The sequence below is a fragment of the Bos javanicus genome, chromosome 21 (assembly GCF_032452875.1).
Source record: "Bos javanicus breed banteng chromosome 21, ARS-OSU_banteng_1.0, whole genome shotgun sequence".
Taxonomy (NCBI): domain Eukaryota; kingdom Metazoa; phylum Chordata; class Mammalia; order Artiodactyla; family Bovidae; genus Bos; species Bos javanicus.
In genome coordinates this window covers 57582570-57599416 of record NC_083888.1, presented here as the reverse complement: position 1 = coordinate 57599416, position 16847 = coordinate 57582570, and the positions used below count along the sequence as shown (strand labels likewise).

At 39.0% G+C, this 16847-nt stretch overlaps 1 protein-coding gene across 9 annotated transcripts in view; it reads right to left on the bottom strand.

Moving 5' to 3' along the window:
* The window catches only part of UNC79 (unc-79 homolog, NALCN channel complex subunit), a 283506-nt gene that overhangs the window by 150793 nt on the left and 115866 nt on the right, over positions 1-16847 (bottom strand). For 8 of the 9 annotated variants that reach the window (XM_061395152.1, XM_061395155.1, XM_061395153.1 and 5 more), the window contains 6 exons: positions 16326-16414; positions 15666-15706; positions 13052-13080; positions 6408-6637; positions 4410-4581; positions 2553-2783 (listed from right to left, as the gene is read on the bottom strand). In XM_061395152.1, coding sequence (XP_061251136.1) covers positions 2553-2783; positions 4410-4581; positions 6408-6637; positions 13052-13080; positions 15666-15706; positions 16326-16414 — 792 coding nt within the window. Of the gene's footprint in view, positions 1-2552; positions 2784-4409; positions 4582-6407; positions 6638-13051; positions 13081-15665; positions 15707-16325; positions 16415-16847 lie in introns of those variants that run through there. The other variant, XM_061395160.1, reaches the window with a different exon arrangement.

Genomic DNA, 16847 nt, shown 5'->3' with positions numbered 1-16847 from the left:
TGGGGTTCCAGGCAAGAATACTGGAGTGGGTTGCCATTTCCTTCTTCAGGCGATTTTCCTGACCCAGGGATCAAACCTGTGTCTGCTGCACTGGCAGGCATTCTTTACCACTAGCGCTGCCTGAGAAGCTCTTTTCAGAATCATATCACACTAATTCTTTACTATTCCAAAAGAAACAATAATTGAAAACATATCAACACAGTCAAAGAATGCCAGGAAATGGGGAATTTCCATTATGCAAAAATCTTATTTTATATATAAGTCAGTAGGTGGCACCAAAGAAGAAAGAAGTGTATCTTGATAAATGCACAGAATGCTCTGACTTCTGGAAATCTAATAAAACCTACTCTCTAGAAGGTATGTGTTATGTTTTCTTCTTAAAATTCTTATTTAAACTGAAAACTGCCTCAAAATTTCATTGAAAGCAAACCCAAAAGTCACAAATAAAAATAAAACTTAGAAAATACCTTGAAATAAATTTCATGTATTACTGGCAGAAACTGATTCTAGATATCCATCTTGCTGGGTTAGACATGAATGATAGTACGAAGTCTTAGCAGCTGTGCATCTGAAACCTGTGATCCAATAAGGCAGAAGCAAGAGATCAAGCAAAGAGAAATTTGTCCTAGAGCCAGAAGAAAAGGAGCATTTGAGAAGTTCCTTTCTGGCTCAGCTGGTAAAGAATCTGCGGGCAATGCAGAAGACCTGGGTTCGATCCCTGGGTTGGAAAGATCCCCTGGAGAAGGGTCTGGAAAATTCCATGGACTGTATAGTCCATGAGATTGCAAACAGTTGGACATGATTGAGCAAGTTTCACTTTCACCTTAAGTCCTTTGGGCATTCCACATGAGAGGGCAGGGACCATTCATCCCTAGATATATATGTGAAACCACAGAAACTGCTCCTAGTCAAATGTTAGCCTTTCCCCAAACCAGAAAAAGGCTGAGCTCTAACAACCTCATGGAAAAGCTTTTTTTATTTCTTGTTTCTTAGTTAAAATATTCAGCAATGTCAGGAAAGAATAGTCCCTTAAATTTTTTAAAGATATGTCACATATTCATCTTGCCATTCTTCCCCATCTCAAACTAACATCAAAACAGCATATCAGCTAAAATGTAGTAACTAAACTCATTTAGCTCTACTGACTAAATTAAAGAGAGGTATTCCTCTTCTACAGACACTGATAACACTAGTATGTAAGGTGGTGTCAGCAGACAGGGTAGGGCTCCAGAGAAAGAACCAGGCATGGTTTTCTTGCCAGAAGAGAAGCCACTTTCACCTAAGCCGTTTTGTGATCTAAGCATGTTCACAATGCTTGCCCTTGAACAGGTCTCAGTAATCAACAATTTTAAGGACAGTAATAAAGGAAGATCAGTCAAGAAACAATAGTCTAGCAGTAAAAGAGTCCTAGTTCCTCCTCAGGGAATCTACCTCACACTTTTGAGTTCTGCAGGAAGCAAGGCCCCCACCCAGGTGGAGGATGGTGACGACATGCCGAGACCCCCGACTAGTCAGAAGGAAAGATGGTGTTGACTTTTTCTGACCCTCTTGACTTTAATCAACTAAAGCTTGGACTCTGTCCATCTTTGCCCCAGTTCTATGCTGAATTCTCCTCTGCTCAAGCCCCTTCATGAATATGCATGTATCCTTAGCCTAAAAGGTCTCCAATTTTGCTGTTGAGAGACACTGCCTTGGAAAGATGCCTGGTGTTCTCCTTACTTGCTGCAAGTATTAAGAAGTCCTTCCTTCTCCTGATCTTTGCCTTGTTGTATCTTTCAGCTCAACACCCACTGAGAAGTAAACCCAGGTTTTCAGTAACAATAGTGCTTCTCCCCAAGTCCTCCTCTCCAACAAGGTCCAAGCTGTAGGTCTTGATGAAAAAGATGAGTATTTTATAGCAGGGCAAGAAAATTTTAAACATAAAAATTCTTCTCTGCCCATTTAGGCCTCCTCCTTCCCCTTTAGTACATGTTATGCAATTGCATTAACCAGACTTTCTTAGGAGATAACGTTCCTTCTTAATCGCATCAAGCGTCATAACTGCTTGGGAAATAACTTTCCTTCTTATCTTGTAAGAGGCCATGATGACCCGTGACCCACTCAGGTCAGTTCAGTTCAGTGGCTCAGTCGTGTCTGACTCTTTGCAACCCCATCAACAGCAGCATTACTCACTTAGTATGTGTAGATCTGGATTGTGTTAACTGTCAATAATATATCACTTGACATAAAACCCTTTGTCTCAAAATTTTACATATCTGTGCTTTGGCCTCCAAAGGGCAGAACAATCCTCAGAGCTTTCTGAAAGACTATCTCTTGGGTTATAATCCTCAGGTTGGCTCAAATAATATTTCCCCTTTTTTTTTTTTAAACTTTTCATTTTTTTATTGGGGTATAGCTAATTAACAATGTTGTTAATTTAGTTAGTTAGATAGTTTCAGGTGACCAGCAAAGGGACTCATTCATACATAGACACGTATCCATTCTCCCCTCCATTTCTTTCCTAGATCAATTATTGATTAATTTTTTTTTTTTAATTGACAGCCTCCACTTACCCGGGCAAATTCCATTGGTTTGGGAAGAAGGCACATGACCATGACATCAAAGCGAACATCACATACTGTCTTCAACCACTTGGTGACAAACTGAGGCTTCAGCTTTTCAACCAAACTTCCAACTTCATCATCCATCATATAGGCTGTGGAGTGGAACCACTGGAACACCATGGCCACAAGCCTGGCCAAGCTTTCCGTAGGCGTGTTCTCACTGGGCGTGCAGAGGCTCACCTGGAAATAGATTAGATTCTCCTTCAGCCTCAGTACATAATATGTTTGTTTAAAGACAAAAAAAAAAAAAAAGAGATGTCCCGGATAATCCATTTGAAATAGACAGTCCTATATAAATGATGGAGGACCACTTATCCTGGAAACTGTGTTCTTCTCTACAGAGAGACGAACTGCAACAACTTCCCCTCAAGACTGCACCTCCCAATAAGCTTTTTCACCTAAAAGAAATCAATTATATATTCTGTACCAGGTAAATACTTTTTTTTTAATTTTATTTTATTTTTAAACTTTACATAATTTTATTAGTTTTGCCAAATATCAAAATGAATCCGCCACAGGTATACATGTGTTCCCCATCCTGAAGTTAAGTCTACAAAGTGAAATTTCATAAATCTTCAGTGCAAAAATAATCTCTATATATTTCAGTTCCAAAATGATCAGATTCACTAAAAATTTTCTAGCAGTAATAATTCTGAAACCTTAGAGCACCACCCCTCAGTTCACCACATTATAGACTTTTCAAAACTGTTCACCATTTATTCATTAATCTTTTATTAAGCACTGAAATAGGATTCAGGAATATAAAAAATAAATAACACATTATCTTTGCCTCAATGAGTTCATAATAGTAGTCAGTTTGTCATTAGATAATAAGTTCTAGGAGTAAGACATGCAAAATCAATAATTAAACTCAAATTTGATAAAGCAAAACAAAGCAAAAAAATATATGAAAGCATAAAAGAGATGTATCACTAAGGAGATTTAATCTATTTCTCCAATGGGCAAAAACAAAAGTCTGCTTCTCTGCAGAACTGTCAACTTCAGCATTCTTGGAACTTTGCATCTATATGTTTGATCTTTTTTGAGTGAATACTTCAGCTGACTCAGTCAATAGAAGTCAAATTCCCTGCACTGGTTTGGCAATAATTTTTCTGGCTGTATTACAGACTTGCCATAAATAAACAAAAAGATCCACAGTAACTGAACTTGCAAACAAAATATTACATCAGTGGGAGGTGAATGATCTATAAATTATATTGAATCCAATATTTCACAATATACTCTAGCAACTTACCCACTTGTTTCTTGTCAAAAGTGCATTTCCAACAGTTTAGAATCTGGCACAAAAGGTTCTGACACCTGGCTATTTATTAGAATCAACAAGGGATCTTTTTTAAAAGTTCCCAAGATTCTGGGATGGAATCTGGGCAATGACATTTTTTGAAAGCCTTCATGGGTAAATCCAATGTGCAGTCACTGTCCTAGAGTATAGACTTCCTATGCTAAGGTTGGCTTCTCAGAGGGCGCAGTGGTAAAGAATCTGCCTGCCAGTGCGGGAGACGCAAGAGACATGGGGTTCGATCCCTGACTCGGGAAGATTCCCTGGAGGAGGAAACAGTAATCCACTCCAGTATTCTTGCCAGGAAAATTCTACAGATAGAAGAAAGTGGTGGGCTACAGTCCCTGGGGGTCATGACTGAGCACACACTGGTGGTGGTGAATGCAAAGGTTAATTTTTCACCGTTTACTATTTACTTCCCCTAAAAAGAACAGAAGAAACTCATCACCAGGGCAATGTTGGAATAAAACATAAGATGTTAGAGATTAATTAACTTCTTTTCTTACTAAGAACCATATTCCAAATTGACTGAGTAGCCGCTGGTCGTGCTTATCATCATCCTTATTGTCAAAGTCAGCATTATCCAGGGAATGATGCGAAGAGGAGAGGCCCAGCTGCCGCCGGCGATTCAGCTCATGTTCCCGCTGCTCAGCATGGAACTCGGCTTCTTTCAACAAGCTGCGGAAGAGGAGAAATTTCAGGTAAGACTACCCAAAAGCACACTCAAGATAATGACCCTATTCAGAGCAGTTACTTCACAAGTTTTCAAGCATCACTCATTTCTCCTTTAAATTGGAAGGACCTCATGTCCTTGTTATTTTCTACTCCATCCCCATCTCAGAGATCTATAAACTGAGGCACAAAGAGACTACTTCCTCCAATCAGTAAGAATCAACCAGAACTGATGCCTTCTGCTTTAAGTTCAACAATCATCCCACTAGAAGCCAATGCTTCTCCTATATCTAATATGAAGCTATGAAAGAAAAAAGTGAAAGCGAAAGTCACTCCATCATGCCAGATTCTTGGCAACCCGATGGACTATACAGTCCACAGAATTCTCCAGGCCAGAATATTAGAGTAAGTAGCCTTTTCCTTCTCCAGGGGATCTTCCCAACCCAGGGATCGAACCCAGGTCTCCTGCGTTTCAGGTGGATTCTTGACCAGCTAAGCCACAAGGGAAGTCTCATATGAAGCTACGTGGACATCAAATGCATGATCAAGGACAGTTTGAGGAACTGATACTCAAATGGAAAAACATTTACTAGAATTCAAAGACCTGACAGTGAACAAAAAAGATTCCTTTTTCAATTTTCTAAGAAGATGACAATTAAAAAAAATAATACACAATGTTGGCAAGGGTGTAGCAAAAACTATCATGATGTATGAAATTCACATACACTCTTTGAAAATCAGATTGGTAATGTATCAAGTGTCCTTAAAATATTCATACCCTTTGATCCAGTCAGCCACATCTGGTCATGTACCCTAAATAAATAAAAAATACAGGACTGGCACTATACACAAAAATAACAGTAAAAATAATGGAAGAAATTGAAGTGTCTAATGGTGGAGGAAAACAATCTAGTGTACCCACTAAAAATGATAAATGTGGAAACTACACAACGTGGAGAGGAGCTAATGGTATAATGTTATATCAAAAAGAATGTGGATACACTGTGATTGCAATTATATAAGTAAAATAAGCATTTGAATAAAACTAGACCATATGCAAAAAAAAAAACTGATGGTGATGACAGGAGTATGGTTGTTTTTTTTCTCTTTCCAAACTTTCTGCATTGTTTTATTTAGCAAACATTTATTGCACTTCGACATGTGTTGGCCACGGGGATAAGAGAAACAGAAGACTTAGTCCTTATCTTTAAAACATACATTCTAATATTGTTTCTTTATCTTTAAAAATCTTGTCTCAGTGAATAGTATACAGAGAGAGAACAAGTCTAGAGTTATCACTTGTAAAGCTCGCTTTTTTTCATGTGATAGAAAAAGCCAGCTGCCTGCAGGATCTGGTCCATCTGACTCCACAGCCTTCTGGTTTACTCCAATACCGAATTATCTAGAGTTCTCCCATCCTTCGCTGCTGCAGTCAAGTCTGGGACACCTCTCTCCCACCCCTCCCCTCTGACGGGCGCCTCCTCTCCATTCCCTGAGAGTCCCATCTCTGTGTTGTCACTGTGCTCACCACTTTGGCTGGCAAATTCGTGCTTCTATTTTTACAGACCCCCCCATGGGTAACTTGAAGGCAGAGACCATATTTCACTTTCTTCTGTCTTCCTGTGCCTACCACATGCCTGGCACATAACTGGCATTCCATAAAAATATTTGTTGAATGAGTGAATTAAAACATCATCACTGCAGCATTGTAGAAAGTGAGCTGTCTGGCTGAGGGCTCTTGGAGTTGAATTAAATGTACACATCTCAATGGGGAAAGGGTGGCTCAGAGAGAAGGCAGAGTTTTCAGGGAAAGCTACTAACAACCCTGTTACCTAATCACGGCCTCCACGGCACAGACAAGCTCCTCAGCGCCACATTCCCGGGTGTTGATGGGTGGAGGGGAGGTTTGATAGAGGTGGGTCTCTGAGGCGGCCCCCACTTCGTTACTATGGTGATTTGAGTGGCATCTTTTGCAGTACCGAACAGGCCTGTTTCCGTGACGACCACAGCATCCTGCTGAAAAGCACGTGACCACAGCTCTTCTAACATGGGAACTGCAGTTCTAGGAGAAGAGTGAAATCAATTAAAATTCACCACTGAGGTAAACTGGGCTAACAATTGGAACGAACAGAAATTTCTAGGGCCACTAGAAGAGGCAGGACTTTCCTGAAGCGTCACTAGTTTCCAAAACGCAGCTCATCTCTAGCCAGTTAGATTTCAGTCATAGTTAAAAATTAAGGTGAGAAGTGGTTTCCATTTGTTGAGTAGTAGAAACTCTCTAAATATGAATGAAACTGTGTTAAAAAGTCCTCTATAAAGTGACCTCAGCTATCTGGCATGGGGTGTGGGGGGCTTCCTAGATTATTTCAAGTTAGTGTTTCAACAGTTTTCAGCAGAAATATGAAAAAAAAAATGAAAACTGTGGTCCAGAGAAAGCCTAGCACAGCACCTCAGGGTAGGAAACAAACAATTTTAAACCCTAAAATAAACTTTCAAAATTATTTTATCCATCTCCTAAAGACCACATTTCTATTGCAGCTCATCTGTCCTTGATGCATTCAAGGACAGGTAGGGAGCTGTGCTGTGCTCAGCTGATGGCCCAGAAGCTGGCCTGCCCATCCCCCCCAGCGTTCTTTCTATCAAGACCTAAAGAATGTGTCAGTTGATAACACGGGGACATCAAAGCACAGTAATAACCATTCATAGATGCAGCTGTTGAACATCAGCTACAGAAAAAGAATCAACAGATGAAGTGTGAAAAATGGTGCAGTGAAAAAGAGAGATCCAGAGTTCAGGGGAGTTTATTATCAGAGCTGCCCTGACAAGAAGCAGAGGGGCAAGGCAGCGCCCACGCCCACATCAAGCAACTTGAGGAGCAATCAGGAAATATCCCTGACCTCTCCATAAAAGTGTGCCCAAGCCTGTTAGAGATGCCACCACCACATACTCAATAGCTTGTGTCAGAAAGCATTTCACCCTTTTGATAGAGCTTATTAAGATGGAAAACACTGAAAAAGAATATGATTATATGTATATGCATAACTGAATCACTTGGGTGTCCACATGAAACTAACAGAACATTGTAAATCAACTATTATCCAATAACATTATTTTTAAAATATGGAACCAGAGAAATAATACCCTAAGCCATGATGAACTCAGGGCTTGGAGAAGATTGGAGAACCTTCCATGACAGATATCTTGGGGAAACAGAAGAAAGAAGAAAGCAAGCACAAAACCTACATCCAGACATTGACTGTGTGTTGAATTGCTTATCGGAAAAATCATTTCAAAGTAAGGCTTGTTCCACTTCGATTTTAGCACAAGGCTTTGGATACAAGTGCTGGGAAATCTCATTTTCTGAACAGGACTCGGGTCAATAAATCATAAAAACAAGTTTAAATTTTTATGATCTTTTTTCCCTTTTATTAATGTTTTTTAAATTATTTGTTAAAATACAATGTCTTTCTTCTGCACCGAGACCTATGTCTTCTTCAATATCCAAGTCAGTCCTGACTTCTCCAAGTGAGGTATATTTCTTGCTTTGTGCTCTTTCTTTCTCTTTCACATACTAAGTTTCATTCTGGAAGCACATGAATCCTTACCAGTTTGGGACTTCTCCAAACCAAATCAAACCACATCACTAGCAACATGGTTGATGTCAGAGCACACTGTTAGTGCTTATTTCTTCCTTTTGACTGTAATTAGTCTTTGTTCCTCTGGGATTCCCACTGTTACATAAACAATGGAATGTGGATATGGGCTTAGTGTGGAGAAAGAAATGGCAACCCACTCCAGTATTCTTGCCTGGAAAATCCCATGAACAAAAGAGCCTGGAGGGCTACAGTCCTTGGGGTCACAAACAATCAGACATGACTGAGCAACTAACAGACAGAACAGATGGGTTTAGTGGGTAGTTATTAGCTATAATAAAGTCCTGATGTTTAAGGCCTACAATCTCCTATCCTATTTCCTGGTCACAAATTATTTACATTCTTTCCACATGCAAATTCCTGGCTGGAGGTTCAAGGTGGTCTCATTAAATGAAGTCCAGTGGTGGTTGAGGCTCTTTGGATTTGGTTCCTCAGATAGGCTTCCATGTGCCTTGAACCCAAATGAGCTGTGCCAGCTTGAACTGAGAAAACACGGCTGAGTAATACTCATATGACTCCCAAGGCAATTTCTAAAAAGACATGCTGCTTCTAAAAAGACATCTTGCGGTCTGAGAAAGTTCTCTCTTCAGAAGCTTCCTCATCAGGATACTCTTCTCAGGATTCTGTCATGGCCCAGGCATATGGAGAGGCAGTAAGTCTCTACTCAACAGGGCTGGCTAAGCCCAGCCTTCAAGTCACCCCATCCCAGAGCCCTAACATATGATCTAGATGCCACTAGATAATTTCAGCCCCTAGCTATTCAAGTCTCCCCAGCGCGTGCATGCATGCTCAGTCACTAAGTCGTGTCTCACTCTTTGTGACTCCATGGACTCTAGTCCACCAGGCTCCTCTGTCCATGGGAATTCCCCAGGCAAGAATACTGGAGTGGGTTGCCATTTCCTCCTCCAGGAGACCTTCCAAACCACGTCTCCCGCATTGGCAGGTGGATTTTTTACCAATGAGCCACCTGGGAGGCTGTTAGTTTTCCCAGATGAGGCCCCAAATATCATCAAGCAGAGATAGGCTGTGGACTGTGCCCTGCCCAAATCCCTGACCCTCAGAATCTAAAAGCATAATTAAACAGTTGTTGCTTCATGCTGCTACATTAGGTAGTATCTGGATATACTGCATACATTAGTATCTGGAATATAAACTGAAAGTCAGCCTAACCTGCTTTAATACCACGTGCCATCATTTCTAAATAATATCAGTGATAAAATACTTTGCCCCTAAATAACCTTTGGTTGGTCAAAGTTCTAAACAATTGCTATGGTTCCTACTAAGTTTTTTCAATTTTTTTTTTTTTTCAGTTGAAGTGAGAGTTGGACAATAAAGAAGGCCGAACACCAAAGAATGGATGCTTTTGAGCTGTGGTGTTGGAGAAGACTCTTGAGAGTTCCTTGGACTGCAAGGAGATCAAACCAGTCAATCCTAAAGGAAACAAATCTTGAATATTCATTAGAAGGACTAATGCTGAAGCTGAAGCTCCAATACTTCGGCCACCTGATGCAAAGAGTCGACTCACTGGAAAAGACCCTGCTGCTGGGAAAGACAGAAGGCAAGAGGAGAAGGGGATGACAAAGAATGAGATGGTTGAATGGCATCACTGAGTTTGAGCAAGCTCCAGGAAATGGTGAAGGACAGGGAAGCCTGGCACGCTGTAGTCCATGGGGTCGCAAAGAGTCGGACACAACTGAACGACTGAACAATAATAGTCGATTTACAACGTTGTGTTAATTTCTCTACAGCACCTACTAAGTTTAAATAGGGCTTTGCAGGTGGCTCAGAATCTGCCTGCAATGTGGGAAACCCGGGATAATAGATTTCCAAGCCACAGACAGTCCTCAACCCTGTGAACTCAGCTACATGCATTCATTTCAAAAGTAAACCAGAGAGATTTCTCTTGAGTTCAGATTCAGCTGGGTATGTTTTCATATGTTCACTCAAACCACGCTGTTTCACTGCTTGGAATTTTTTTTCATAAATTTATTTATTTATTGGCTACACTGGGTCTTCGTTGCTTTGTACAGGCTTTCTCTAGTTGCAGTGTGTGGGCTTCTCATTGTAGGGGCTTCTCCTGTTGAGAAGCTTCAGTACTTGCAGCATGTGGGCTCAGTAATTATGGTACATGGACTTAGTTGCCCATGGCATGTGGAATCTTCCCAGACCAGGGATCAAACCCATGTCCCCTGAATTGGCAGGTGCATTCTTATCCACTGCACCACCAGAGAAATCCTCACTGCTTAGAATTTTAAACATAAATAAATAATTCCAAGTGGTGTCATCAAATAACAAAAACAAAATTAAGAAAAGTCTGTCTCTTGATGCTTATTTGACATAATCTTTTTTTTTACTGTAATATAGTTGATTTACAATGTATTTGATACAATCTTGCCATTTATTTCAAACCTACAGTTCAAATGTAGAAATATCTAGTACTGAAAGAGGTAAAGACACAAGCTTTGCCCAAAGCAAGCTTGAAACATTCGGATCTATTATGAACCAAATAAAAGTTTTCAAAATGAACTTTCATATAAAATACATTTATTAAAGAATAAGTAATAAAATGTGCTACTTTTAAGCTTTTACCAAAAATAATTTTGTCACATAAATGAGGAGAGTGTTAAAAAATGATCCATTGTGGGTGTCAAATATGTTAGGTATATCAGCAGAGCAAGGATATGTCAATTTAGGAAATAAAACTGTTTCTCATCCTAGTCTCTCCAGCTTGTAAAAGATCCTCAAAGTAGTAAATAGCCTCAGGATAAAAATGAAATCAAAAGTATGGTGAATGACTATGATCCTTTGTTAAGACTTCCGAAAGATATAAGGTGATGCCCAGTTGAGCGTCTCTGCTAGAACATAGCTTCTAATAATGTTAAGGCAGACTGAAATGCCCACAATATAAAAGGAACTGTCTCAAAAAGAATTACAGATGTGGCTTTGAGGGCACTGAACTCCAATGAGATTCACTGAAAATCCGCAAACTTTGAAAGAAAGGCAAATGAGTAAAAGCACCACCCGCAGACTAAAAGGGACACAGTGTGACACAAGAAGAGGTCTACAGACCCCATTTCTGCATGCAGGAGGCAGGCTGAGAGAGTCACTCAGCAACATGTGCTATTTCTTATTGAAAAGTAAACATGTCTTAGAGAGTGGAGGCAAGATCCCAGGACAAAAACGAATTAGGAAACTACTCCCAGGAAGCAAAATCAGACCCTAATCAAGGCACATTTGCTATCCCTGGAGACAGAAGAACTGCTGACATGTTCATGGCTGGAGTTGCTATAGACTAGTGACAGCTATCTGCTTGCTCTTGCTCTTTTTGAACAGAGGTCTATTGCTGTCATCCTATCCCTGACTCACCATTTTGTGTGGGGTATGTAGAGGGCACATAACTTGCTTTTTAATTCACCAGTCTCTGGTTCAAGAAAATTTGTACCTGAAGGGTTTCATTAGTGAGCAGACCAGATGCAGATCACAGGACTTTAAGCCTGAAGCCATAAGTGGGTTAGACTTCTGCAGGTCTCGTAAGGTGGTAAGAATATTTGTCATACAGAAAGAATGTAAGTAATTATGTGCAGAAGGTGAATTGTGGTAGATTAAATATGGTCACAAAATTCTTGCTGCTCCTTCTCTAAAAGAGGAGGAGTCTATTTGCCTACTTGTTTAAACTGGGCTGTGCTTTGGACTTGCTTTGATCGATGGAATGCAGCAAAGGTGATGCTGTGCTACCACTGAGCTTCAGTCTCAAAGGTCCTTGCAGCCTCCTCTCTCTTTCAGAACACTCATACCTTGAGAACAAATCCAGCCTAGCCTCCTGGAAGATGAGACACCTAATGGAAAGAGAGAGGGCCAGACACCCCAGTCATCCCAACCATTCCAGCCATCCCAGTTGAGGCTCTAGACATGTGAGTAAAGTCATCTAGGACCAGCCAATTGCCAGCAAACCCACTAACTGACTGCAAATACCTGAGTGAGCCTAGAGGAGTTTATAAAAAGAACTATCTAGGTGAGCATAGGCAGAGCTGCTGATCCACAAAATTGTGATCAAACAAATGTTTGCTGTTATAAGTTAATACACTTTAGGATAGTTTATTACATGGCAATAGAAAACTGAAACAGCCCTCCAAAGGTATCCACTCATAATCAACTCCTAAAACATTTAAATGACATGTACATGGTCTCATAGCTAGATGGGAAGACAGCTGACCAGAATCCAAGTATCTCAATCAACCAGTCCAGAGTTCTTTGTATGACATCATACTACCTTCTCTTGTATTTCTCAAACAACTAGAACAAGAAAAGAAGATGGAAATAGTTCAGGGAAAGTGTCATGAACAGTGGCTATTTGAAGGAAGAATCTTTAAGTAGAGATACCATTCACCTCATATATAAATATGTATTTCCCATATATATTTGGTCTGGTTATGTTTTTGACACACAAGTGTTGGATCACTTGCACTCCACTTCCAAACAATAAAGATTTTTTAGCAAACAAGATCATCATTTACCAAAATTAAGTTGCATTGTCACTCACTTTTGTATTCAGGTTTCTACCCCAGAGTTACACATATGCTTTTATTTCATATTATTTTTCAGAAACACTGTGCATATGATGGGTAAGCAAAAGCAGAAATGGAAATAGAGGTCATCGAGACATAGCAATCTTGCATGCTGAATAATTTCCTTTCCCCCTTCACAAATACAGTGACATGTACATACTGGGAAACCATGGTGCAGAAATGAGACAGATGTCAATGGATGAATTTACATACAAACACAGCAAATCATGCCGCACCACACAGATGGTTTGCTCTTACCTTCTTCTGACATATAGCAGATATTTCAGCTGTAAGGGGAAGGTACACAAAATATCAACAAAAAACGAGAGCCCATTTTAAATAAGGGCAGCCATGAAGAGGAGTAAAAACAAGCTTAGTAACACAACCTCCAGATTTGGCCAAAACATCTTTCTCCTTTGTCTCATGAATTGTCATCTACTCATTCTTAATGAGATTTAAAATGCCTGTGTGCCGCAAATACTTTACCTATTCCTAGAAATAATTCAACCTTCTCAGATATGACTTAGAATTCAGATCAAATAATTTTAATCTCACCCAGTCATTTGACAGAGAACAAAATTGAGGGTTAGAGGAGTTCTTCAGGATCATACAAGCTATCAATGGTAGAGACCAATCAATCCAGAAATGTCTCTGGATTCCCTGTCTACAGCTGTTCCATTATGCTATGACACTGAGTTGACGTGATATACTTAGAGTTTCGCCATGGAGATGATTTGCTATATCAGAACTATAGAAAAAAACTTAATAACTTAAATGAATTAGACTCAAACTCTCAACTAACATCAGTCCTTAACTAGTGCAAAACCAGCTGCAGGCTTATTAAGAGAAAACATCTTTCAAACCCATGGATAGGTCAGTTGGAGTAAGGCTGTCAAACTACCTTAGTACTTCAGGATTAAGTTTAATAAATGGATAAAACTGTTTGTGGTAGGCATACCAATTATCTCCAAGAAAATTAGTGGTTGATAAAACTTGAAAATAATTTTTCTAAGAATCTGTTAACATTTCCCCTGAAATAGTAAGTGCTCAAAAATAAATTAAACCGTTGTTAATAGTCTATATCACAACTTACTAACAAAATCGAAAGTAAATGTCTCCCAAACTCCATCTGGAAATTATGAATTAGTGAATGTCAAATCAATGAGATTAACAACTCAGTTTTTAAAACAGATTTTGTTTAATTAATGGTTATTTAATAGCTTGATATCCTGGCATTTATCTTAAGCTGAGGTTAGTGGGTCATCTCTGGATAAGTAATGAAAAGTTACTATCAATTTTCTTCAACAGATGAATATCATCTGGAGATGACCAGAATTCAGCAACATATCTATACAGTAAGTCCCCTACATACAAGCACGTTTCAGTCTGAGAGTGCATTTGTAAGTCCAATTTGTTCATCACGTGTAACAAAGTTAGCCTAGGTACCCAACTAACACAATCAGCTACATAACCACTGCTTTCATGCTTGCTTCCAGACATTCTGGGCTTGAAATAAAGATACTGGACTACTGTACTCTATACAATACAGTACTATACAATGAAGTACACAAAAATACAATCACCTGTGGAGGATGCACGCACCCCAGACATTCCAGACATGTGAACCAACTTATGAGATCGGACATGCGAACACATATTTGCATCTCTGAAAGTTCACAACTGGAAGGGTTGTATGTAGGGGACTTAACTGTATTTAAAATGTAATTTAGAACCTGACTATGGGTTTTACCTCAGAGCACTGGAAGTTCACTTGCAAGGTAGCCTCATTTAAGAGGAGAAAAGTTACCTTTACCTATGTAAACCCAAATCTTTTTACAGATATTCTTATATAATTTTTTAAATATCTCTTTGAAGGATATAGAGCTGACATTATTGATCCATTTTACAAATGCAGAGCATTCATTAAATAATTTATTTCTTAAGGTTGAGATAATCTAATATTGAGTTAAACTATAAGGAAATGGTGTATAATTATCATCAAGCAAAGTACTTTAGTTTTTTAAAAAAAAAACCTGAATTTAGTTAACATAAGGTGTTTACACATAAATTCTTTCATGTAAGTTCTTCTATTATCTACCACTGAATTATAGATCAAGCTCCTCCTGTGTGCCTGATCTATACTCAGTATCAGATCAGATCAGATCAGATCAGTCACTCAGTCTACTCAGTATACCCCCAGCTTTTTCCAGCTTTCATCTTTCCTCTGCTTTCCTGAGAGTTTTCTTCCTGGTCATTTCAGCCTGCAGTTAGGTGACTGGAATATCTGCCTCCCCATACACAGAGAAATGTTCTTTGACCTGCCAGCTTGCCAGCATAGCTTTCAGAACTCTAACAAACTGCAAGCATTACAATCTCATCTTTTCACTGAGATAGGCCAGATGTATTTATTTATCCCCATTTTACTGAAGGAGAAACTGACACTCATGATCATTGAATGATTTTCCCTTAAAACACAGAGCTAGTAACAGTGGCAGAAGAAAGACCCATTATTCAATGCTCTCCTCACTGATGTTCTTTATTCTCTTTTTGGCCTGGCACAGCAAGCATATCCTTGGCAACACCTGTTACATACACAGAAAATCCCTTAAGACAGAATTCAGCTTTGGTCATACAGAATCCCAGTTCTAACACCTACCCTTAATTTTGGTAGAAGTGATACTTCTTCCCTTAATATTCATGTATGGGTATATTACAACCAAGACATTGATACAAGGCTTCATATAAATGAATATTCATAGTAAATAATACTTTGGTTGCTGTCTTTGTAAAGTAAAAACAGTACAAAAGGAGACAAATCACCTGTACCATCTGTCACAATTTACTTATTATTCATCCTTCCTGAAAACCATACCTTGCGGCAGAAGAACATCAATCAGCCATTCACTGTGGTCCCTATAAAGAACAACAAAATCCATTTTTGAGCCTTTCTGCAATGTTACCCTTCCACATGAATGCTTATAAGCTGCACGCTACTGTTAAAACACTTCTAATAGAAAGGACATGTAATTAAGAGCACTATCTTAATAAACTTTTTAAATGTTTAATGCATTCCAGTTAAATTTTAAATTATAGGCATTTCATCATATTCAGTTATCTTTAAATGATATTCTCCAGATGCTAATTAAGTCAGCCAAAATACAGCATGATTTGTAGAAAGCTGAGTGTGATTCTGTGAAACTAACAAGCACAGAAAAACCATATGAATTTTACGTCACGTTTGAAAACCACAGCTTTCTTTTCTTTTTCACTGTGGCCTTTTTAACAGGGTCATTTGAAAATTGGAGCTGTTTATTAAGTGGAATTGCTGTCTTTTGTCACATGCAGAGAAATACTGAAACATTTCAAAGCTGATGTCTTTTCAAATGAAAGTTTGCTATATATTAAATATCTGACAAGCTAACCTTTAAAAAACAAAGAGGCTAATGGGAAATGAGGGTAACATAATCAATATAAGACGAAGTGATTATTCTTCTCAGCGTCGCCCTATTAGATTGTCTTTTCTTGCACCTACCCTGCAATCCGCTGGCTGCATTCTTCACAGAGATACAACGGGGGTGGTTTATCACCCAAAGCTACAGACAAGGAGGGGTCTATACACATCTGAAACACAGGAAAAGACAGAATGAACTCTCTTGCCCTGTTTATCACATCCCCTATATCAAGGACAAAAATGTTTCAGTAACAGATTTTCTAAAGCAAAGCAGAATAAACATTTTTTAGTAAAACCCATTCAACCTAAAACTGTTTTTCCAATACGGTGATTTAAATGTGACTAGTGTGGTTTTTCATTTCTCTTGTTATTTGCAATGCAAGTAACAAGTAGTGTCAAGAAATCCACCCTCATTCTATAAAGATAAAAATATCATCTCATTTGGTGGCTGTTCAAATTGCTTCTGTATTACTCACACAGTAATTCCTTCTTTAATGTGGTAAACACAGTAATCTGTCTTTAGGAAAAGGAAAATGCATTATTAAGATGTAAAAATCATAACTGTTAGCAAAATGCTGGCAGTAGAGAATTTCGCTTCTCAAT